This window comes from Populus trichocarpa, chromosome 17 (assembly GCF_000002775.5).
Source record: "Populus trichocarpa isolate Nisqually-1 chromosome 17, P.trichocarpa_v4.1, whole genome shotgun sequence".
NCBI lineage: Eukaryota > Viridiplantae > Streptophyta > Magnoliopsida > Malpighiales > Salicaceae > Populus > Populus trichocarpa.
Window position 1 is genome coordinate 6,495,904 of NC_037301.2, and position 26,098 is coordinate 6,522,001.

The window sequence follows — 26,098 nt, forward strand, 5'->3', positions numbered from 1 at the left end:
CTAAAAGATTCGGCCAAAACAAAAAAAGTGATTTTTTTTTGTGCGGCAACAATTCAAGATTTCAAGATCAAGCCTCCTTTACAATGTCCTCTTATTCTACAGGGGAGAGCAGCTGTCCTCTGTTTCTTGGCTGTCTATGTTCTTTTTTTCAAATTGGCTGCAGGGGAGGTCGTCCTTCTCTATGCATGGTATCGCTGTGTGTCTTTGCATGATTGGCTGGCTTCCCCTTCGTGGCTGCGCTGTGTCCGCATGGATCCTTCGTTCTGCAAGGTCAAGCTGCTGAATTCTGGCTGATTCCTCTTGGCTGGAAGAGCTCTTCGGCTGTTCTCCTTGCTTGGCTTCGCTGGTTAAGCTGCTGAATTCTGGCTGTGGGCTTCACAGCTGGATCCCTAGTTTTGGTGCTGTCACTTAAATCAGCTGGTCTTGGAGCTGGTTTTGTTTGGTTGGTTCTGGTTCAGCCTAGTGGGGGCATGTCCCTCTAGGCTTTTTGTTTTTGTCTTGTCTATTCCCCGCATGAGGGATGTTCATGCTATTTGGATGTGGGTTCTTGTTCCCTTTAGCGTTCACGGGAGTCTGTTCCTGTTGATGTTTTGTTCAAGGGAGCCTGTTCCCTCTGCCTGTACTTGTACAACTTTTGTATTGCTGGTTTCCAGCTTGTATTGCAAGCTTGTCTTGCTCTTTTTGATCTATACAATTCTTACATTTGATCAAAAAAAAAAAGATCAAGCCTCCTTTATATATATATATATATTTCGGCAAGAACAAAACAAAATCAAGAACTTAGGTGTGTATGCCGATTTTGATTAAGGAAGCATAAAAAAAAAGAACACTAACTTATGATTAAGTGTTCAACAAAGCAATAAAAAGTAAGATCCCTATTTTTTTTATTTTTTTATATATAGGTGGCTAAATCTATCAAGAATCAAACAAGAAACAATAAAGACTCAAATTGAAGGATATAACCTGTGATTAGATCAGCTCTGATACCAACTGGTGCGAACCCTAGCGGAATTTAATGGTATTCGCGACCCCAAGATCAATCTAACCCAAGTTTGTTGAGATTTGAATGAGCTTATCACAATGGAAGACTTGCTCCAAGGCAACAAGACTATAAACCAACTCGATCACAACGCCTACACCTGGAGACGAGCAAAAGAAGTATAAATTCACAACAAAGAATGGTCAATTCTTTAAAGAGTTGAAAGTTCAATCAAGAACCAAGATTGAGCAACCAAAAGTCAGCTACAATGCTGAAAATATTATCAAAAGTCTCCCTAAAATTATTCCTAAAGAGTATTTATACTCCAAGCCAAAACCCTAGTTTCCCTAATGGGTCTCACATAAACCCAATTTAAATAATAATCAACCCAAGCTAAAACTAGCCCAAACTAATTAAAATAAACAAAATAAACAAGTCTAAAACCCAAACAAATTGTCTCCTCTCAAAATAATTAAAGTTTGATAGCCCAACTAATTAAATAAGACAAGTTCGTTGTTTCTGCATTCTGTCTGACAGCAGCAAGACCCAACTTAAAATGGATGGTTCTCTCTCGTCTTAATGAATTAGAAGGCATGACATATACCGTTGGAAAGGTATGGAAGTCTAGTTTCCAGCCCAACTAGAATCACATCAAAATTCAATCTGTAACTCCAGTTATGACTAAAAGAGTAACGAAAGGTCAAACTGTCCGAATCTAGTCTTCTTCTCCCAATCCTTGTGTAATGGTGTTGGTTCCACAACAAGCCCCTCTTGAACATGAATCAGATTAATCAAGGCTTGCTCTTTATTATTACAAATCCTCTTGAAGCCCACCTTAGCCCATGTATCTTGAAGAAGTCCATTGAAAGCTTCTTTGAACTTCTTAGCCTTAAGCCTAGTAACTGAACCAACTGGAACCTCCAATGGACCCTTTGATGGTTGGATCGCATCAACCTTCCCCCAAGTCCTCACCCATCAATGTGGGATATTACAATCTACCCCCCTTAAGGAGCCCAACGACCCCGTCGGCACCATCGGACAGCCAGTGAGCCGGGCTCTGATACCAAATGTAACACCCACCCCACTAACAAGATATTGTCCACTTTAGCCCATGGGCCTCATAGATTTATTCTTGGTAGCCACGCATGGCCCCAAAATGCATCTTACCAGTCAAGGTGAGCAGGCTCATATAAAGCTTTCCCCCAAGTCCTCACTCGTCGATGTGGGATATTACAATCCAAAAATCCTAAATCATGACCCCAAGCCTTTTTTGAAAACAAACAAACATATTTGAACCATTTTCATTCAGTTTACAAGCCTCCAAACTCATTGCAGCTTCAGTCGCGCTAATTTGACTTATTAAGGAACTTTGTAGTTGTGACGTCTGGGCTCTCGTTATTAGACCATCTGAATGTCCATACACATTAGAATTAGCCTCTTCCATATTAGAATCATGATGCATATCATCACCCTCGAGTTGAAAGTGATTTGTCCTCAAATTAGAATCGCCAACATCTTCCAAGTAAGGTGACAAGTTTTTTATATTAAAAGTATCTGAAACATTGTACTCACCAGGAAGGTCAACCTTGTAAGCATTATCGTTCACCCTTTTTGTAACCCAAAATGGTCCATCAACTCTCGGCATCAATTTATACTTCTACTTTCTTGGAAATATGCCTTTGCTAAGATGAATCCAAACAAGATATCCCGTCTCAAATCTGACCATTTTTCTTTCTTTATTAGCATATTTGGCATACTTTGTTGTTTTCTCCTCAATATAAGATCGAACCTGTTTGTGAAGTTTTTTCATCATTTATGCTTTTTTAACCTCATCCATGAAAGTCTTTTCATGAATTGGAATAGGAACTAGATCAATAGGAACACAAGGGTTAAAACACAACTTCAAATGGTGAAAATTTCATAGCACCATACACATTACAATTATAAGCAAACTTCGCAACAGGCAAACAAGTGTCCCAACTCTTCAAATTTTTACTTATAACAACTTGCAATAAAGAAGAAAGAGTTCAATTTTTCCATTAGTTTGTGGATGACATATTGTGCTGAACAATAGTTTCGTTTCAAGCTTCCTCCAAATAATCATCCAAAAAAGGCTTAGAAATTTACATCACGATCAAATACAATACTTTTAAGGACTTCATGCAAACGTACAACTTCCCTAAAGAACAAATCAACAATGTTTACAGCATCGTCAGTTTTGTGGAAAGGTATAAAATGTGATATTTTGAAAAATTGATTAACCACAACCATAACTTAATCATTTCCACGTGTTTTAGGCAACTCAAGTACAAAGTCTATGCTAATATCCATTCATGGCTGCTCTAGAAAAGATAATGGCATATACAACCCAAATGAATTATCCTTGCCCTTAGCCTTCTTGCACACAACACATCTCTCAATCACCTTCTAAGCATCCTCCAACATACTAGGCTATAAGAAATGTTATTATAACCAAGGGAGGATGAAATCATTAATTGAATATCTTAAAACCATAAAACATATTATCAGAAATGAGAATTTTATTTAAGAATCTATAATTAAAATATGAAAAAAGCTTAGGAAATGATGCTTTTGAACATTTCTCAAATCATATATACTACTAGGAAAAAAAAACAATGTAAACTAATTTATAAATTCATTATTTTTATTTTTGAAGAAACAAAATTCAAAATTTTTTTCAAAATTTTAAATTTATAAAAAAAATGAGCAATGCTATATTTACAAACAAATTATACAAAAACAAAGATTTATTTTCTATTTTTGAAAAGCCCTATTGTTAATTTAGGCATAAACAACCTATGAAAGATGCATTTTTAAGGAAGGCTTTTATCATTAAAAAAAAAGTATTACAACAAAAAAACTAAAATAATAGAAAGAATTATTCTCACCTAGCAACAAATCAACAATGATACAAATAAATTACTTACAACAAAAAATCAAACTCTCATATGTCCATCAAAGGGCAAGAACATAAAATAAAAGACATTATTGTCATTCCCTCACATAAATTTTGTTCTTGTCTTTTTTTTTCTCAACAAATTTTAAGAAAATAAAAGAACAAATAAAATGTTTCTAAATATATAAATTACTAGTATATTGGCCCGCACTCTATAGCAAGTCAATATCATTTTCTTTTTAAAATGTAAAAAAAAAAATTAAGAGTGTCTGGCAGCCATATTAGACTCAAGAGCTTTGGGTCTGGCATGGCCGCCAAACTCAGGCGCTTGGATCATGTCAAACCCATGCATTGACTTAAAAAATATATAGTTAAAAAAGAGAGAGAAAAAAAGAAACAAAACAGAGAGAAGATAGAATTTCTATTGAAGGAATAACAAATTCATAAACATAAAAAATGGATTATTTCAATGGGAAGATATGATTTGAATTTTTAGATCTAAAACATTAAATTAGATTTTTGTGATGATTTGTTGTTTATAAATTATTTATACTTCATTTATTAATAATTTTTAGACCTACGTTACTTGAGTATGTCAAACATGCCTAACCCAAGTTTACTTCAATAATCATAATAATAACAATAATAATAATGAATAACAACAACAACAACAATAATAATAACAACAACAACAACAACAGTCATGCCACATCCAAGAGTCTTGGGTCTGACAGTCATGTCAGATCCAAGTGCCTTAGGCTGATAGTCTTGCTAGACCTAACCGACTTGAGTCTGACAGTCATGTCTAATTAATTTTTTTATAAATATTTTTTATTTTTAATAAAAAAAATTTAAACTATCCTTGAAGTATCCTAAACAAAAATTCTAGTTATTATTATTTTTTATTTTTTATTTTTTATAAAAAAAAAAACATTTAAACTATTCTTAAAGTATCATAAACAAAAATCCAAGTTTAGAAATTAGTTATAAACAACAAATCATCACAAAAATCTAATATAACGTTTTAGATCTAAAAATTTAAATCATATCTTCCTATTGAAATAGTTAATTTTTTATGCTTATGATTTCGTTATTACTTCAATAGAAATTTTATCTTCTCTCTTTTTTCTTTTTATGAATTTGAATCGTTTTTTTATTTTTTTTACTCAAACTCATTGCAAAAAAAAAAAAACATTTATTTAATGGGTGGTCGTTGACAATATTATTTTATATATTTTTTTAACAATATTAGACTATATATGCTTAGTTTCATTATACAGGTTATATAGTTTTTTTTAACTTTTTATCATGCTTGTTTGAACTCTTTATGTGGATTTATGTTGCAAAGGAGGTTTTTTTTAAATATAAGACTCAAGTCTCTTGAGCATGGCCTAAAGACCCAAGTCGTATGGTTCTAGCATGGCCGCCAAGCCCAGACGCTTGTGTCTGGTATGGTTGTCAGGTCCAGGCGCTTGGGTCATGCCAGACCCAAGCATTGACTTAAAAAATTATAGTTAAAAAAGAGAAAGAAAAAAAAAGAGAGAAAAAGAGAAAGAAGATTAACTTTCTATTGAAGGAATACCAAATTTATAAACATACAAAATGAACTATTTTAATGGGAAGATATGATTTGAATTTTTAGATCTAAAATGTTAAATTAGATTTTTATGATGATTTGTTGTTTATAAATTATTTATACTTCGTTTATAAATAATTTTTAGATCCACATTACTTGAGTATAACAAACATACTTAACTCAAGTTTACTTAAATAATCATAACAACAACAACAATAATAAGAACAACAACAATCATGCTCTTGGGTTCGACAACCATGCCTGGTCCAAGTAATAATAATAACAATAATAATAATAATAATAATAACAACAACAACAACAATAACAACCATGTTATACCCAAATTTAGTAGGGTTTGACAACATGTCAGACTCATGTTATTTGGGTCTAGCTACATGCTAGAATCACGTTACTTAGGTCTGGCAAATATATCAGACCCAAGTTTACTTGAGTCTGACAATATGCTAGATTTACGTTACTTTGGTCTGGCAAACGTACCTGACTCAAGTAATAATAATAATGAAAATAAAAACTCATGTTACTTTGATCTGACAACCATACATGACTCAAGTAATAATAATAACAATAATAATAACGATAATGATAACAACAATAAAAACAACAAAAATTATGTGAGACCCAAGGTATTTGGGTATGATAAATATGTTTAATTTGATAAAAAAAAAATTATGCATTTTAATTTTCAAGAAAAGAAAGTCAAAAAAACATTTAGCAAAAAAATAAAAAATAAAAAGTAAAACTAATATAATTCATGGTAAAAACTCTCTGGATTTACTTGTTATTATTATTATTATTATTATTAAAAAGATGATATTTTTTAAAAGAAAGACGGCTCCTTTTCTTCTTGCAGTTACCGTACCTTTTCTCTTCTTCTTCTTCTTCTTTACCACAATCTTTCTGTGCAATAATATTAGTATTTTGAATAGCAAAATCACAAGTGGAGAGAGAGTGAGAAGGGAAGGAATGTTTTACTCACACTGCCTTCTGTCAAGGAAAGGTCCATTAGGTTCCATTTGGGTTGCTGCTTACTACTTCAAAAGGCTTAAAAAAGCACAAGTCACTTCCACTGATATCTCCTCCTCCGTTGGTAAGCAACCCTCCCTTTTTATACTACTATTTTAATATACTTCCTCTTCCGTCACAATATTCTCTTGTCTCAATTATAATTATAAGGAGAGAATAAATGGACTTGCTTTATGTTTGTTTCTCGAGAAAACAATGGGGAAGGTTTTGCTTATGTGGGATCTTTTGTTTTTCTTTCTTTATTTGTTGTTCTATTCCACAATTTATGTGTCCATTTTAGAATGTTGACTTGTACAAGTTGTTGTTTCTAATGGCTGAATTAGGGGCTTTTTACAACTTTTTTTTGGCTCATGGTTTTGATTTGGGGCAATTAAACTCACATTTTGCAATCTAGGTTATCTTTATTTTGGCTTCTCGGTGTTTCTCTGACTCTAAATTACAGGAGGTTTTTCCAGTCCTAATTCTATATTTGTAGATTATGCTAATTAAAATGAATTTTTCAATCAGTAATTTAATTGGTTCCAAAATAAATAAATAAATAAAATGCCTTTTGCCTTCCAATTTAGCCCGCACTAGTTTGTTTGCTTTCTTGGTACTGCCTAGAGAAGTGGATATAAGAATGTGGGAGATGATGTTGGACAATATCAATGAACAAGTTTAATATGGAAAGGTTTATCTTTGCCGCTGGACTTTGCTAATCTCTTATCTGTGTCAAGCTGTGGATAGTTGTCATGCGAAGAGATAAATAATAGACTGCAATGATCCACATTTCATATAAAACTGATTTTTGTCCACCAAAAGAGGAACGGGACTATGCTAGTTAAAATGGTGTTCTATGCTCTTATATTACTTTTCATTTAGGAGAATTATAATGTAAAGTTACTCCAACTATCTTGTACTTTGTAGCAGATAGCAGCCTATCAAATTGAGTGAAGAGTAAATATTTGGTTCAGGCATGCACAATTTTACATTTTACATGTTTAAATATTTGAGGATTAAAGGGCAGCAAGTTTGGATTCAATGACCAAAGCATGCTCAAAAAGTGTCTGGTTTGTGGTCTGGTTGATAACCAAGTGTAGTGAACCAAAATTAAAGAGGAGATATTGTAGGCTAGGCAATAAGGGTCCATAGGCAGCCTTGGTAATCAAATGGAGATCACTATATATTGGTATGACTGTGAAGTTATATGCTTATATGCTCAACTTCAAGCTATGTTCAGTATCTGTCAGAATTTATAAGCGCTCTAGAGATAGATCAACCTCAATAAATAGGTCTCTGAGTTCATGAACAGGCAAAATGTGAACTATTCTGCACTTAGTTGAAGCCTGGATGAGTTTATGCTTTAATCAATTCATATTGGGGTCTAAATGCTGGTGCAATCAGTTTCACATGCCCTCTTTTTGAGAACTTATAATCAGAAAGCAATCTATAGGAAAAAGGAAAAAAGCAAATCCAAGCGCATTTAAATTTTATTGAATGGAAAAGCCTATAAGATCAGCTGCTGTAAATGTAAGCTAAAAGTTACCTTTTCCGTATGATTTCATTTTTTTATCTTTTCAAGCTGCATATTCTGTTGTTTGTATGCAAATAGCATTTGTCAAATCTAAAGTGAGTCAGATTTTGTTTAGAATTAGATCTGTTGAATATCCTTTGGTATCTCTTGCAGGATTGTAGACAATTACAAGACATTGATTCTAATGTAAAAGCGCCTTGTCTGTGTGCTGATATTAGCATAGAGCTAAGTGATGAGGAACACAACATAACCCAAAAAATACTGAAATTTCTATTTATTTGATTAAAGAATAAGAACCCTATCTTCAAACTTTTATTTTTTAAATTAGGCTGCTTTATATTAGGTGCCAAAATGGAAAAAAGCTAAACCCAATAGATAATATAATGAGGAAAAATTTTCTTCCATTTAAGTTTCAAGTTTCTTCCTAAATATGTGGTCCTAAAATAACAAATTCTTCATAAACTAACCCCAAAATAACATATTTGGAATATGGCTGTAGATATGACAGTTACTGTTTGAATGCTGGTCTCAAAAGTTATGATTGTGGTCATTATTTCTGTATAACATCCTGGCTTTCCATTATGTCTTTTTAAACAGATAAAATTTTGCAAGATGGGTTTGATGTTGTTACATATAGAGTACTGGCCTACCTTCTTCTTGGTGTAGTCAGAATATACTCCAAAAAAGTTGAATATCTGTTTGATGACTGCAACAAAGTTCTTCTTAACGTCAAGGACTTTGTGCTCTGTAATAAAGATGGGATACTTGTGGAAACCTTGCAAGCACCTTACTTCTCTATTACTCTACCAGAAAGATTTGAACTTGATGCTTTTGATCTGGAGATTATTGAAGATACTATTGGGTAAGCTATATGGTTTATTTATCTGTGGGCTGAAGAGCTTAATCATTTCTTTGTTCTATTGATTGGTTTTTATATTCATATTTCTTCTACCTCCCAGAGGCAATGTGATGCCCCACGAAGAAATTACACTTAAAGGTATTGGAGTTTCCTTGTTTAATTTATACTTCAGTCTACTTCAGTTGTTTACATAACATCAGTGAGAATCTCCATGTAAATATTTCTTTAAAAGTTTTGAATGTTTTAGTTTAGTTAATTCGTTTGCTTCTTTCTACTTCAGATATTAACCCTTTTAATTGTTAATGCAACAGATGGCATGTGGAAAACTAGGGGTGTAGCGAAATATTCTCTAAACCAGGTATCTGCTAGACAATCAGATTATCTTAAAAGATTATATCTGAATTTTGAGCGTTTAACATCTATAGGTCAGTCCTTCCATTTTGGATTCTTGCAAGGTGCTTCTTTTTGTCTGTGTTAACGATTTTTAATGGCTGCAATTTTTTCTGATCAGCATTACTACTCCAACTTCATAGTTTTCATAAGATTTGTACATTTACTGCTCTATTAAATTCCTACAGATCTGTGTTCCTATAATACTAATATTATCATATTTGAAGGATCACTGTGAGGAATTTGCTGCCTGTGGAGATACTTGGTCTTCAGGTTACAGTATGAATGAAGAGTATGGAACTTGAACTTAAAGTTTCCTTTTTCTGTTGTTCTAGATGCCTTCCTGCATTTCCATCACCTCCCCCCCCCCCCCCTGTTCATATGTCAATTAGGATGTTACGATGTTTTCAACATTTACTCACTTTATACTCATGTTGCAGTGTTTTGTCATCTCATTTGGTGGATGTTATGGAGCAAGGCACATTGTGTAGTGTAAGCACTCTACAAGCAAGCATGGAGAAGCTTCAAGGCAGTATGTTCTCTCATCATGAATGTGAGGACCTTGAAATGTTTCTTGAGGTTGAGGAGGAGCCTACAAACACTAGAAAATCATTTGTTGAAGATCATCTAACTGATGAGGAGGAATCAAAGGTTCCAGATAAGATAGGTTCGGATGAAACACATGCAGGAATGAGTGTGCTGAAGCTTTGTGATGACAGTGTCTGTCAGGAAGCATCTCTGAACCTTGAAATGTTTGGTGGGGTAGAGGAAGAACCTGGAAAGCTTGCTAAGCTATATCACCAATCTGAGGAGCAGCAAAAAGAGGTTCCTGGTGTGGAACAATCAGAAAATGAAACGCAAAGTGTTTTAAATGATGGTAATGTGTCTGATGTAGAAGTATCCATAGAGAAGCTTCTAGAGAGTAGATTTTTTCAAGAAGAATGTATGGATGCTAATACATTTCTTGCGGTTGAGGAGCCTCCAGAACATGCTAGACCATTTAATGAAGAGCATCAGAGCAATGCAGGGAACACAAGTTTACCAGAAACAACAACATTGGGAAAAAGAAAGCAGCAACTTGTCTCAGAAGATCACCCATTGTATATAAAACTTGACGCTACTCCTCAATCCAAGTTCAAAGATGTTTCAGGTGAAGAGGATTTTGAGTTCATGTTTCTCATAACCTTTCAGGATCTAATTCCTCTAATTTTTTTTCCCTGATAGAAATAAAAAAATTTATTGGAAAGGAATGATAACTGATAATTTTCTATAATTGCCTATCAATTTTAATACACAATTTAATCTTATCTTTTTGAGCTGGGATTTTTGCAACATTTATTTTGTGAACATGTGAGGTATAAATAACTTACCAGCGTTAATAATTGGATTGTTGTATGTCTTAAATCACATATTTTATGCCTGTTATAGCATAGATGGACTCCTTTTGCTTACCCTTTTTATTTGTGGTGGAGTAGATTGGGAGATGGGAAGAGGATGAGGGTGGTAGTTTGCAGATCTAGGTGAAAATGGTTGCACAATTATAGTATATCTTCGTTGGCTAAGTTCTTGACAAATATGTTTATTCAAAAAATCTCCTCCATGCAGGAGCTAACACACCAGAGTTTATGGTTATTTCTACACCGGCTGCTAAGGAGCATGCTCGTGCTCTCAGGAAAAGAAAGTGTTTCTTTGATGATGTGGTAGTGTTTCCTAATAAGTATGTCATTTTTCATTCGTACTTACATTTTTTTCATGTGTTCAATCGAGGTTATTTCTGATTGTTAATCCATGTATGTGCCTAGAGTTATTGTCTGACTGGCCTTGTCCCTATCAATTGTCTTCTGCTATATTACATCATGAAAGAAAATATGGATTATCATTATTGAATATGGGTACTCCTTTTCCTTTGAACACAAATATCATGTTCTGGTGAGACAAGTTGGTACAATAAAATATTATGTTGCAGTATGTTAAATGATGGTTTTTAATATGTAGGAGGTATGGATTTCAAATGTTTATAAGGCTGTTCTCACATCAACTAAATTCTTCCATAGTTAAAGCTCTAATAACAGAGCTTTCATGTGTGTCATACAATTTAAGTTGGGTATCCATGTAGAACTGATTATATAATATGTTTCTGAACAAAAAATGATATTACTTTTAGTCTTATGTCCTGCCATTTCTGTTTAACTTAACACCATCAATTAGAAAGACATGATTGCACATTTAAAACTTGACTTTTTAAGAACACAATGGGAGTGTTATGAGGAATTAAGTTGCTGAAAAGTCAAATGACCAATGTTAGGGTGGATAACATTCCTGTTCAACTTTACAGCGTAATTAAGGAATGCATAGAAAACACAGGTGACTTGGTGTCCAAACGTAGAAAGCTTCCTCATACTGCTTTTGCTGTCTGGAAAGCCTGTCGATTTTCCAATCTTGACAAGTGTTTCCTGGAGCCTCTGATTCCTTGTAAGTTAAGCGTTGTCATTTCCTCTGTAGCATAGTACACTTGTGCTGTCCTCTTTAACTTTGTTTTGAACAGGTGCTTCACTAGAGCTTGGATCCCTCTTTCGCACAAAGAAATTACAAATTCCAGAAACAGTCAAGAGTGTTGGTGGATCAGTTGAAATAGAGGAACCTTCCAAAAAGTTGGATGCTTCAGAGTCTCAAAACATTGGAGGGTCAGTGGAAAATACAGAGCATCTGGAAAAGTTAAATGTTTCAGGATCTCCTCTTGTTGGCAGATTAGATGAAACTGTGGAAACTGCAGAAAATATGTTTATTCAAGAATCAGCTGGGATCTTGGAATCTCCACAAAAGTTTGTGTCTGAATGTCCTACTAGTGCTAGATTGGTTGAGACCATGGAACTTTCGGACATGTCAGAATCTTATACTGTTGGAAGATCAGTTGAAACTGTGGAGACTCTAGAGAAGTCAAATGTGTCTGGATCTCCTTCTGCTAGTAGATTTGCTGGAACTTTGGAACGTCCTGGAAAGTTAGATATAGCAGAATCTCCCACTGCTGGTGGCTCTTTAGAGCAAATGGCAATCGCTCCAGAAACACCTATTCAGTGCACAACATCGGTGAGGTCTTTTGAGAGCCCTGAGAGACCTGATATTTATGATGCAGATGGACTAAGGTCCAAAACTGTTGAGAAAGAAATTTGCCGTAGCCTGGATCAAGAACTTGATTTCAATCTGCTTAATGAGGTAAAGCAGTGACAATGGTAAATTTTACGAAGACAAGTCAAACTATCATGCCAGGCATTATGTGCATTAATATCCTTCTCAGATTCTTATACATCTGGGTGTAAGCTTATTGAACTGATATATGATATTGTTTCTATTTTCTCCAGGACATGAATACATCTGGAGATAACCAGGAGCATTGTAAGAACTATGACAAGTCAATTTTTTGTCCACTTTTTTTTTGTTTTGACCATTCAGATCACCACACATGGGATTCTCATCTTTGTATGTATTGCAGATGGGTGGTCAGAAAGAACCAGGTATGATAAAGGTTTGCAATATTCTCATTCATCTGAAGCGTCAATGTCTGATTCTTGCTTCAATTTTTTTCCATTGAATTTACTTGACAGAGTGGCAGTGAAATGCTTGCATGCAAGTTTTCTGATACAGAAGAAAAGAAGACAGGAGGAAGTTCTAAATTTATTGCGAATTTTGGAAGGAAGAACCAAGAGAGAGAGTGCCAGGCTCTTCTATGAGATACTGGTATGTACCTTAGTGCTCTCCAGTACTTTATCTGATTGACTCACGGCTATATTGTCTGTCATTTTTTTGAGTAGGATGAAATTTTTTTCAAACATAGCACTTTGGTCCAAAAGATGTTGGCTTTTGTCTTGCCCGTTGCTGTAGTCATTGTTGTGGCATGGGTGTGAAAATAGTTCGGTAATGTGTCATTGAGAGGGTTTGTTTGTTTGTTTTTTTTCTTTCTAAATGATAAAAATTATGTTTAATTAAAATGAATAGATACTAAAATTTATGGAAATACTGTTTTGCTTTTTTTTCTCAAGCAATAGTAGTAAAAACTAAGAAGCATGTGGAAATTAACACCAAAAGCCTCTACCTAAGATTCTTGCTGTATAAATTGTTTGATGATTCTAATCGTGAAATCCTACGCAGACTTGTTTTCATAACCACAATCCAAAGAGGCCCTTATGTTTCCTTTATTTGCTTATTAGGCAATCTGATTTGAAATATCGTTCATGTAAGTTTTTTTTCTTTTGTTGTGGGTCCTGTGTAAATATATCCTGTGTTCTTTAAGCATTTACTTTCTGGTTTGGCCTTTTCTTTTTGAATGAGAAGGTTAATAATCAAGTGCAAATTCGAAAAAAAAGTGTCATATACATCAAATTTAATACACTTAGTGGGATTAAATATTTGTAGAGGAGAAAATCATGTTGTGAATTTATTGTAGGTAAACTGATCAACTGATTTTCGTTGTCAAGAACTGATATTTGCTGCTTTCTACTTGAAAAAGCGATTTAAACCAATGTTTAGATAATCTGGGAGAGGAGAGGTATCGACTATTTAAATCTTTGATATTGGGTTATCCACGCAAGCAAGAAAGATCTTTACACTGTCAAAACTTTAAACATCTTTGGCAAAGAGGAAGCAAAAGCTAAGTCGTATTTGTAATTAACCTTGTAGGTATTGAAAAGTAAAGGATATGTGGACGTGAAGGAAGAAAATTTATACGGTGACATTCTCATCTGGAAAACCCCTCAATGGGACCAAGCTTGTAGATCGTAAATGTAACTTCTTGGGAGTGTGAATTTATTCACAGATCTTAATCATTTTAGGTTGTAGGGTTTCTGCAGATGTAGTAGTTTCATTTTGTAGGAATAGCTCTTCTTTTCTCTCTTTAGAGTGATTCAGCCTACATGCTAGGAAAAGAAAGAGAGGAGCAGAGGGCGTTGTAATGACAGGTGAAATGAAAGAGAGATTGCTGTCAAAACAATAAGCCTCGACTGATCTTTAAGTAGTTATAGCTTTCCTTTGAAAGAATGAATCTCCTTTTCTCTTTCCTTGAACCAAATTGCTGCCTAGTTTGCAAAATATCATCAGCAGTTAAGCCACCGAAACTACTAGTAGATGTTCTCCTCAGAATTCTTTTGGTCTGCGTGTTTCATATATGTAATTTATTTTTTCAAATGTAGGCTTTTGAGATTCTGATTGTGTAATATTTTGAACCTGATGTGATGAGAGAACACCACGGTCTGCCTTTTCTGAACAAGTTACCCATGCCGAACATGGGGCTGTTGGCAAGCATGTATGTCATCACCTGCCTCTGTTTCATACCAAATTTTCTACATGGATCCTTTTTCAGCTGCTATTAATTAAAAAAGAAATTGACTTAATCAGCACATAGACGGCTTACCGTTTCAGCATAAAAAAATCTCGAAAGACATGATTAGAAGGCGAGATCTTCAAAATCCTGAGACTAAAAATTGTGAAGACTTGGGATGCAAACATATAGATGGGCGTGCATCTAAAGTTCCCTTGTCCTTATGGATGGCAATGGTATCCAAATCAACCGGATATCCGCTTGTTCGAATTTTGATGGATTCCAACCTGCTTGTTCTTTCAAGAGAATGATCTTGATTCAAACCTTCATTTTTTTTTCTTTTTTCGTTTTATGCATTGTTCATTTATTAGATGGATGTGGGTTTCCTTGTATATGTTTGTTTAGTTTATTGGTGACTTGTAATGAAGCTTTACATGGAACGGAGAGTATTTTTGTTTTCTTAGGGTAGGGGTAGGGGTCCATGGACGCATAAAGAGCTTGTAGTTAATATTAATTTCCAATTTATAAATTCATCTTTTAATTTGTAGCAATCAATTGTTGCTACTTGAGCTGTTAGTTTGCTCCAATTCATTGGCTCTGTAATTGACAATGGGTGCTTTTGTTTATGGTGGTGAGCTAGATCTTCTTGTTTTGCTGGACTCCAGAAAATGGAGTGCATCAATATTCTAAATCCATAAGAATACATATCATTCAATGGAATTTGTGATGCAAATGTCTTGATAACGTTGTTAAGCAACTCATATGCTAAGACATCAATTCCCAGAAAGTCAAGTAAATTAGATTTGATAGGAGTGTGATATAAAGATATCAGCACTATTGGAAATGAACCCTTATCCAACAAATATTGATTTGCAAACAAGAAATATAAGAATGACCCTACGAAGTCAGTTGTTTTTCAATAAGTTATTTTCAGTTCTTTACAGAACCAAAGAAGAGAGAATATTTTATTGACACAAAAAAAACTTTGTGGCAAAAGAGAGTTAATTATCCAGAAGTCTCCCAATTCATGTATAATAAGAAAGCTATAAATACTGAAACTTAAGCTTCTAAACCCTAATGGACACAAGTTGTGTACTTGTATAAGGCTCTTACAATTAGACTCAAACCCTTAATTAAACAAGCCCAAAATAAAAATCAAAATAAAGGTTCAGAGTTGCCGTTGTAATTAACAAAGAAAATGAAAGATATTAAATCTGATTTTTCTAGTTTATAAGGTGTTATAGCCGAGTAAGCCTTCCTTACATGCTTAGAAAGAGTTGTCGACTTTAGGGATTCCAAATAGACTAGGAAAATCAATTCTGACTTGGAAACTTTTGTTGCCCCCTCTAACTTTTCCTTGTAGAACTTGGTTTCCTTGTTTACTTGGATAAAAATAATGATTCTTTCCTTCTTAGTTGCTGAATTAATTATTTCATTTTCTATACTAGGATAATCATTAAATAATCCTTCCTAGTTTAGGAAACAAATCTGTCACCCATTAGTTTTCTTAGTGGACTAGGAAACTTCTTTTTTGAATGATAAAAGTCCTTTCCCATTAAAGATCAGATCTAACTGAATTACGTTGCACAAAATAAAAGAATAATTGTTGACTTTTAATCCTTGTAACATTAGGAAAATAAGCCCAAACAGGGCTGACTTTTGGGCCGAACACATCAGCCCCCCATTAGGACTTGCATTGAGCTCTTATTAGATGAATTAAAGGTTGTCCTTCATACTCCTTTGGCGCCCCAAGCTTCTCTAGGTTCATCTTGACCCAAATGTTTTAAATAAGCTCATTCAATGCCTCTTTAAGTTTCTTTACTAATCTAGCTCTTGTAATTGGTCCACTTGGCACCTCCAATGGATCTCTGACATAATTAAGATTGGTGTTGGGATGGTCCTCATCATCCCCTCTCTCTTCAAAAAGATTCGACCTTGAATTATCATCTACATCAAACAGAGTAAGATCAGAAACATTAAAATTAGCATTAATATCATACTCAACAGGCAAATCAATTTTATAAGCATTGTCATTTATCCTTTCAACGATCTGAAAAGACTCATCTCCTCATGGTTGTAATTTGGACTTTCTCTAGGCTAGAAATCTCTCATTGCGCATATGTACTCAACCCAATCACCTGGCTGGAATTCAACATGTTTGTATTCTTTATTAGTTTTAGTTTCATACACAGTTTTTCTCTTTTTAATCTGTTGTCGCACATTTTTATGGAGTGTTTTCACTACGATAACTATTCAAACTAATCTTTTCACCAACAAGTACATAAATCAAATCCATAGGAGTTAAATAATTAAATATATACATAACTTTAAATGGTAAAAATTTAGTAGTAGAATCCACACAAAGGAAAAAGGCTATGAATTATGCCAACATTGATAAGCCTCTCAGGAAAAAGGCTATGAATTATGCCTCTTCTCTTCTAGTGTATCATCTTGTTATTGAGGCCAGCCAGGATAAAAAATATATCCTCTGAGCAATTTTGAGTGCCACACGTTTTAACCATACAACTTAGAAGTATCAGAATGAGAAAACCATTTTTGTTTCCCAACCCAGAAGTACCAAAGAAAGATTATTCTTCCATTACCAGTTAAATGAGAAATATAATCCTACAGCAGTGGCTTAGCTTTGAGAAGCTTTCCCCATCCCAACGTGTAATCCTGGGGTACTCACCGATGCAATACAAAGTTAAATTGGTTGCAACTTCATTATTGTTGCATATGAATACCTTTTCAACTTTTGACAAAATGTCTTACGCTGTAAAATTTCTACTGCTGTTCTTGTAATGACAAAGCACAATCCTGCAAAAATAGCTTGTAGGAAGCCTGCCATAGCATAGTCTTAGGTTCAAATGTTAAATCCAGCCTTTCTGTCACTACTAAGTCTTAAAATGTACCAGAGCATGTTGATTTTCCAATCTTCACCAGTGTTAAGCCTCTGAGTACTTGTAAACTGAGCATTGTCTTCATTTGCACTGTGGCTTATTAGTTGCTTTATACCCTCTTTTAACTGTTTTTCGTTCAGGCACTTCACTGGATGTTCGGTTCCTGTTTTGCTAAAAGAGATTGATGTTTGTGTGCAAAATAAATGAAAAATAAGTTATTTTAACTTTTACAAAATCAGGTTTTGAAACACAGTTATACGTGGACCAATGAAAAAAACAAAAGTTATTTTTGACTAACCAAATGATTTTTATTTATGGTTGTGCAAAAAGCAGAAGCTACCACAATACCAAACTATTAGCCCTTCTTGTGTGTTTGACATTGTGGTAGCTTTTGCGGTTACGGTTATAAAAAAAATAGGCTTAAGAAAACACATTTTTAGTTATGGTTTAAAAAAAATTGGCTTAAAAATGTATTTGATTAAAAATGATATGGGATAGATTTTTGTATGAAATGAAAAGTAGGTCTTCATGAATAAAAAAAAACAGGTTATTTTAGCTTCTTCAAAATCAAGGTTAAAAACACAATTATATGTGAGGTTCAGTGCCTATTTGGCTAATCAAACAGTTTTTCTTTGTGGTTGGGCAAAAAACAAAAGATATTACAATACAAACGATCTCAAATATGGAACTTTTTGATATTATAGAAGTATCAGTTATCATAATTATTTAGTTTACATGCATGCACTATATATTATTTAATTAATATAAAATCAATTAGTAACATATATAATAAGCATATATTGAGACTTGCAAAAAAAAAATCAAACGAAATACCAACATGTATACTAAGCATATAATATATTAAAATTAATCTAAACTAGTATAAGTTGTGTACTTGTTGAAGCATGATACACTTATATTATTCTATCTTTTTAGTATTTTATTCTTAGTCTTTTATATGTGTTTTTATGTTTATAATAGCTCATTTAACTTATTTTGTGCTTAATAGTGCTATGTAGATACAAAATGTAAAAAGAAGTTAAATGAAGCATTTTGAGCACAATTTCAAGCAAATAACTAGAAAGAGAACATTGGGACAAGTCACCGGATCTAAGAAGTTCAAATCCTAATTGCATTAGGAATCCAGCTTGAACAAAAAGTCTTGGTAGGATTAGGATTAGTCAGAGCAAATTTGTCAATCGAGACATTCGTGTACTATTTAGACTATATCTGAAGCTACAAATGATATTTTGTTACGACTCAAGTTGATCTAAAAACTAAACATCTCAAGCTTTCTATCCACATTTGGTAGGACCAGTAACTCATTCTTACGAAAGAGAACATCTTTGAAATTGAGCTTGAAATCTACCAGCAAACTAGCTCGAGTCCAACCAATCTTTCCATGTTAGGATGATAACATGACAATTCATTAATGATACGGAAAGGGTCCCATATGATCAAGAAACATCTTTAAAAGGTTAAAGTCAATGCACAAGTCATTAAAATTAGATTAGTATAAGGAAATATTAAAATAATATGATTAGGAGTTAGTTATTAACTAAGAAACTTCTCCACTACCTTAACTCCATATATTATCGATCCTAACCTCTAAAAAAAAGGGGGGTCACATTCAAAACATATAAGAAGAGAAGGAGGGATTCTATTGTTTTCAGAATTATTATTTTTTGTACCCTTTTCCTTTTCCTTTTCTAAATTTGCGATAAGCTTAGTTTTTAATTTCAAGAGGTTAGTACTCTTGGATTTTAAATTATCATGAGGACATGTGCTTAAAATTATTTTATATTTGATTGTGATACATGAATATCTTATGTTATTCTATGATTAAATTTAATAATTGATTATCTAAATTCTATATGATCTGTAACATATGTTTTTGGTTTTCAATCTATAACATAGTTATGATGGATTCATAACTAATTAACTTAAGTAGCAAATCTAATTTCAAACCCATGTTTGATTATTTGTTACTTGGAAAAAATAAGTCTTTATTAGATTAACTCCTCATACATGTTTAATTATCATGAATCAATTGCATCAATCTTGATCTTAATGTTATCATAATTAAATCTTGCATGCTTAATGAAGATTATTATATGATTAGGGTTAATTGATGCACGAATGCTAGGTTAATTAAACGGTAAGGATAAGTAGAAAAACTTATTGTTTTTCATAAATGATTTATTTATTACCACAAATCATATTAGAAAACATATCTAAATTCAATAATCAATGTCTAATTATACTTGAGGAATACTTTTTATAAGAAAATCTTCTTTTTATTATTTTAACATTCAGTCGATTGGCCTCTTAATTTTAAGAATTTATTTCTTAGCTTTCTAAGTAATTTTAATTAGTTTAGATCATAAACAAAACCCTAATTTTAGTTACTTGTAGAATTAATGTGTGTTTGGACTTAAAATTTACATCTTTACTTGGTTTGTTTAATTTAAACTTAAATAGCTTGTCTTGATTGAGTAATTAAGCTCTAATACTTGTATCTATATGGGACTATATCCTTACTTTAAGGGTTTAAATTTGCATGACTTTGACACTCTTCAAAGCACTTGAAATCTAATTAAGCTGAATATTTGTTCTTGTGAAGGATCAATACTTTGTCTTTAAAGCTTTAATACTCATCTCTAAGTTCATACAAAATATTGTCAATCTTGTCACTTCTAAATAAGGCTCACGAGCTTGAGAAAATATTAATAAAATAACTCTTTATAAAGACTGAATTTAAGTTTTAGAGTATGAAAAAAATACAAAGAGAAAAAATAGAGCTGATAATAAGCTAAAAAACTTAGGTGAAGAAGAATTTGCAAAATTCTATGTAAAAAACTTTCCTCCTTTTTTTAGAGTGGATTTTAGAACCAAAAGTGATACAAATTAATTATGGTAGTTACTAAAATTAATTCTTGCAGTTTTGCTTTAATTACATGTTATAAAAAAAAATAACCAATAGTTTATTTTAGCTTTAAATTTTGACATTTTATGTATAAAAAATGATTTAGGTTGAAGAAGAAGAACATTGTCCAAACTCTTTTTATTCATGAACTGGATATAAATAAATGGGCTGGAAAAAATTAATTTTTTATGGGCCAAAAAATTATTTTAACATAAATCCAAGTTAAAGTTCAAAATAGGTTAGCAAAAAACAAAAACAAATTAAAACCTAGGCACGAGCAGAGCAAGCAAATGCATGTGGCTTAAGCCTAAAGCCATTGTATAGACTTATATATGACTTTTCATCTCCCCACTATATAAATTACAAGACAATCTTGTATCTTTTTTTTTTATTATGGGAAAGAGGATTTAGGGCTTTACAAAAACATATCAACTAAGGATTCTTTAAAATCAATTTTTCATTAACTCATATTTTTAAAAAATTTTGTTAATATTACATGTTAAAAAACTTTTGTTGGAGAATAATTTCTAATAAATTTTTAATTTTAAAAGTTAGTGAATTCTATCTTTAATTTGGTTTCAAATATGTCCATTAACCATGGTTTTTAAGCAAACTTTCCAAAAAGTTCCCACATGAAATTAGCTTGTCAAGTCCAACCAAGTCTAAACACTTATATGAACTTGTCAAAGAACAAAAAAATAAAAAAAAGAAGTTAAAAGCTTACGTAAATTTCATACCTAGACTTTGCAGGATTTGCCAACACCTATGTTTTAAGAGGTCATACTCTGCACCAACTACATTCCCAGGTCAAGTTGTTAGATGTTCAAACCAACACCAGTAAGAAAGGAAATTTTTTCAATATCTCAACAGTCAAGTATTTTTTTTTAATACTGGATTCATGCAAGGTTCACTTAAATTTCTACCAAAATTTCGGCAGAGTTTCCCTTATAAATGGACATACCAAGTTATCAACAATTTCCTACATGTCAAAGTCTTTATAATCACATAGGTCATTCACCTTAGTACCCATTTCGTGTCATCTCGACATCAAAATCATTCTCAACATCATATATACATTTCATCTTTCAGTATTAGTATCATATACATTCACAAGAATATAACTCAAAACATGTGCTAGATAAAAAGAGAACCTATTAAATCACTCATACATGTTGATCCTAAGATATGTGTGTGTGTGTGTGTCTATATATATATATATATATATATATATATATATATATAGTAGATTAGTCTAAATGCGCATAGAAATTAGTTACAAAAATACTTAAGTTATTAATTTACATAATATATTTGTCTAAGGACTTCATTACATAAGACATATATAGGTAGAATAACATCATTACGAAGAAAATAGTTATTGTTTTATTTAGTTTAAGTTACAAAAGCTATTACATGCACAACAAAAGTTCTTGAAGTCCTGGAGTTCGTCTATCACCTAATTACTTGGTCCACCAATATGCGAAGGTCCTGCAACAAAGATTAGTTAAGCAAAATTTCATATTACGATTATAATTTTACTTTTAAGTGTAACAAAAATGAGAGCACTCATTATTCCTATCAAATCTTATAGGAGTTCTCAAGAGTGATGATTATGCCTTTCACAATAATTACGTAAAACATATATGCACATATGTGTAAATCATCTAATATGCAAGATCACTCAAAATCTTCACAACGACTTCACCATCTTAGTCTTTATAGAACAATGTTTTCCATAACCCTCGAAAAACATCTCAATGTTGGCTTTTGCTCATTATAAAGGCAACTTAAATTCATTGGTTTCCAAAACTTCGGAAACAATCCTAACATTAGCTTTCGATCATTGCAAAAACAATTCAAATTCATTGGTTTTCGAGACCTCCAAAACAATCCCAACATTGGCATTCGCTCATTGCGAAAGTAATTCAAATTCATTGGTTTCCGAGACTTCAAAAACAATCCCAACATTGGTTTTCACTCATTGCGAAAGCAATTCAAATTCACTGGTTTTCAAGACTTCGGAAACAATCCTAACATTGCCTTTCGATCATAGTGAAAACATTTCAAATTCATTGGTTTCTGAGACCTTAGAAATAATCTCAACATTCATTGTGAAAGCAATTCAAATTCATTAGTTTCCGAGACCTCGAAAATAATCCCAACATTGCCTTTGCGAAAGCACTCTATTTTATCTAACCTCACATCATATTCTTAAATCATCCATATTACTATCATGATTATTATTAATCACTAAACCAAAAATTTCAGATCTAATTTCATGAGTTGCAAGCAATTCAAATTCATTAGTTTCCGATAACTTCAGAAATTATCGGAAACGATTCACACATTAGTTTTTTGCTCGTTACAAAAGCATTCCAATTACATCAATCTTATATTATATTCATAATTTATCCACATTACTTTCATGTTTCAGTATTCATCATAAATTCAAAAATTTAGATTTGACTTCATTCATTATAGACGATTTCACTAACCTCCTTCTCCGGTCGAGGGAGCTCCTCCGATAGAAAACCCTATACCCAATGTTACCTCTGAACCATACCAATATTTTTCTGTTAGTATATTCTTTAACAAGTTTACATATTCATTGTTTACACAAGAATTACTTCTTTTAACTTCATATCAAAACTCATTATGTTCAAACAATACATGACAAGTGCTCTAGAACACTATTTAGTTGTAGAACTCGATTTCATTTGGGGTTTATTTCTTTAGTAGGCTAAAGCACAATTACACAGCATTGATGAAGAGGGTTAAACCCAATTCTGCCATTTACACATTTAAATTCATCAACATATAATGGTATGCGGGTTTGTCTTATAATGTACAACCTGACCCCTCCCTAGTGTTTTATCAATTTCTAGAGTTTTATAGCTCCAAATGGAGTAAGGTTTCCTTGTGAAATGTAACATAATTGAATACATTTTTCATAAAGATATTTACCTTAAATTTTCTCAGCTATAAACCTAAATTTTCAGTTTAAGATTTGGTGTACATTATGCCCAGAATTTTCAAATCTGACCTATCTTCAAGTTTTTATCAATATCTAGAGTTCTACAGCTCCAATTTAGGTGATTTCAGTGCATTTAAAACTTAACATCCAATTTTACAACTTTCATGCGGGGTAATATCCAAAATTCTACCTTTAACTAGGTCAACTTCTAGTCACAAGTTAGCTAACAACATTGTCTAGATTTCTGGTTTTGTATGTTGAACACCAATCACTTTTCATGCATTTCTTTTGTTCTTTTATCTCTATTACATACATGATATCATTTGTTTATCAATAATCACACATGAGATTTCAATCATTCAAAAAATAAGCTTTACAAGAGTATGGATCATAAGAATTTGTTTGTGTGTTTGAGTTTCAGCATATCATTGCTTCTTGTATGATCTTACACTTGTTATTTTAACATGCATGCATAATTTAGCATAAAAAAGTTTTTCCCCATCACTAATTCCAGGTCTGGCAAAAGGCTTTCTAGCCTTTTTTTTACTCATTTTGTTCTTCAATTTTTCTAACACATTATCAAGCCTTCTTCATCTCTCCTTCACACTTTATCCTTACCTTCAATCTACCCAGAAAAATTCTTCAAGAACCTTAATCTAAGAGCTAGAGAAGTTTATCTAAGAGGATGTTAGGTTTGTTCCTAGCTATGTTTTCTGCCTCTCCAAACTCTTTCTCATTCAAATCTTTTGGTCTCTCTTCACTCTCTTCTGCTGCTGCCAACCCCCTCTTCTTTTCTTCCTAAATTTGTTTGGTTTTTGGGTGTTTAATCTTCACTCAACTCTTTATTTTTCTCTATGGATCTGATTGTATGTGTTTCTCTACTTGTTCTCTTTGAGAGGAGGTGTTGGAAGAGAGAAAAATGGCTTCTTCTTTCCCTTTCTTCCCTTCTACCATCAGCCCCCTTCTCTTCCTAGGGCTTATAGGTTTGCCTCTTTTTTTTTTTTTGTTCTTGTTCATACATTTTCAATTTAGTCTCCTCATCCCTTTCTCCTTCCTATACCTTAATTTTTCATTACCCACTTATGTGTGTTATAATACTTTATGTTAGAGTTTTTATATTTTACCAAAAGGGTTCTTCTCTATTTACTTAATCTCATGTCTTAGGTGTTGACATGTTCCTCCCTTTAGAAATTTCATCCCTTAAATTTCAGAAGACGTTCCTGTGGCAGAGAACAACATAGGATGTTTCCTCCTTATTTTCGACTCCTTCCACATTTCTTTTTTAAATTATGAGTTCCTCCACAAGATTTTTACTAGCTGAACTTTCTTATTCCTTAGTTCCTTCTCACTTCGATATAAGATCTTCACTGGCTTCACTTCCAACGTCAAATCCTCTTTTATCTCTATTGGAACATGCAGTAGAAGTTGTGATGGATCAATTTCTGCTTTCTTTAATAACGACACGTGGAATACATTGTGTATTTTCTCCAAATAGAGAGGTAACCTTGATCGGTAGGCCACAAACCCAATGCTCTTGATGCGAACCTCGTGATCACGTGGTCACACAACCCACACGCAAAGACACCAATTCCTGAAAAGCCAAGTAAATCAGGTTTTATAGGAGTGTGACACAAAGATAACTTGTACCTAGGCACCAACACTATTAGAAACGAAAAACCCCCACCCAACGAATATTGATTCGCAAACGAGAAGTATAAGGATGACATCACAAAGACAGTTATTCTTCGATAAGTCGTTTTTCAGTTCTTTAGAGAACCATGAAAGGGAGATTATCTCACCAACACACACACACAAAGTACGGCAAACAAGAATTTTATTAATCTGAATTGTCTAACTTACATGTCTTGTTATGCCTTTATCTATACTAACTCTAGACTTAAATAAACCTTAATGGACCCCCTTTAGATGGACTTATATGAAGCCCACTTATAATTGACCCACATAAGTAATAATAACCCAAAGACTAAGAAGAAAATAATAAAAAAAAAACAAATAAAATCTGAAAAATATCATCCTAAATATGCTAGAATCAGATTTGTCACCCTTAAGAAGTCCTAAATAAACTAAGAAATCTGATCTGAAGGTAGAATTAATTTTGAAGTCTTCTTTCTTTGTTTTTGCTAGGATGAATAAGGAACCTTGTAAGAAAAGGATTGTGAAACATTAATGAATCTTTGCCACACTTGGAAAATTATATTGCAACCCATTAAAGATCCTTGTAGAATTAGGATATTTCCAAAACAAGCTGTCACATCCTATTAAGTAAAGAATCCTAGCCAATTAGGAAGTCCACAAGTCAAAATGAAGTAAATAACAAAATTCGTACAACCTCTGTTGACCCATATTGTGATGCCTTCCAGAACTCCGATTGACCTAAACTTTTTAACCCAAGGTAGGACAACATGTCAGGAGACACCACGTACAATTACAGCTCGATTAAACGGTCGGATTGAGAATTATGATTGTTGCCGTAAAACTGGATAGGTGCACTTTTTAGGTCAAAATCCGAATTTGACCTTGCCTGGATCGTATCATTCCCTCTCTCTTCAAGATGATTCGTCCTCGAATCACCAACAAGTTGAATGGACAATTCCTTAGCCTCCTTTTGAAGCCTTTGGAGTTCTTTTCTTGCCAACAATCGTCGGCAACAACTTTGGATGAAAGTAACAGCCGTTCTATTTCGTATAT

General features: G+C 33.0%; 1 protein-coding gene across 3 annotated transcripts; it reads left to right on the forward strand.

The window, feature by feature from the left end:
- The first annotated feature begins 6,328 nt into the window (after window positions 1-6,328).
- LOC18107254 (sister chromatid cohesion 1 protein 2) lies at window positions 6,329-15,160 on the forward strand. 3 transcript variants are annotated; one of them, XR_008057802.1, is made up of 14 exons: window positions 6,329-6,580; window positions 8,627-8,891; window positions 8,989-9,026; window positions 9,200-9,246; window positions 9,506-9,570; window positions 9,719-10,428; window positions 10,884-10,995; window positions 11,614-11,750; window positions 11,824-12,491; window positions 12,638-12,671; window positions 12,769-12,790; window positions 12,881-13,013; window positions 13,953-14,574; window positions 14,667-15,160. XR_008057802.1 is itself a non-coding variant. In XM_024589427.2 (13 exons), the coding sequence occupies exons 1-13, from the start codon at window positions 6,457-6,459 to the stop codon at window positions 14,052-14,054; spliced, it is 2,457 nt and encodes an 818-aa protein (XP_024445195.2). In that variant the 5' UTR covers window positions 6,329-6,456; the 3' UTR covers window positions 14,055-15,160. The 3 variants fall into 3 exon arrangements, 2 of the variants coding, with proteins under 2 accessions (XP_024445195.2, XP_024445197.2); XM_024589427.2 differs by having other exon boundaries at window positions 13,953-15,160; XM_024589429.2 differs by lacking the exon at window positions 9,506-9,570 and having other exon boundaries at window positions 9,200-9,280; window positions 9,757-10,428; window positions 13,953-15,160.
- The last annotated feature ends 10,938 nt before the right edge of the window (window positions 15,161-26,098 follow it).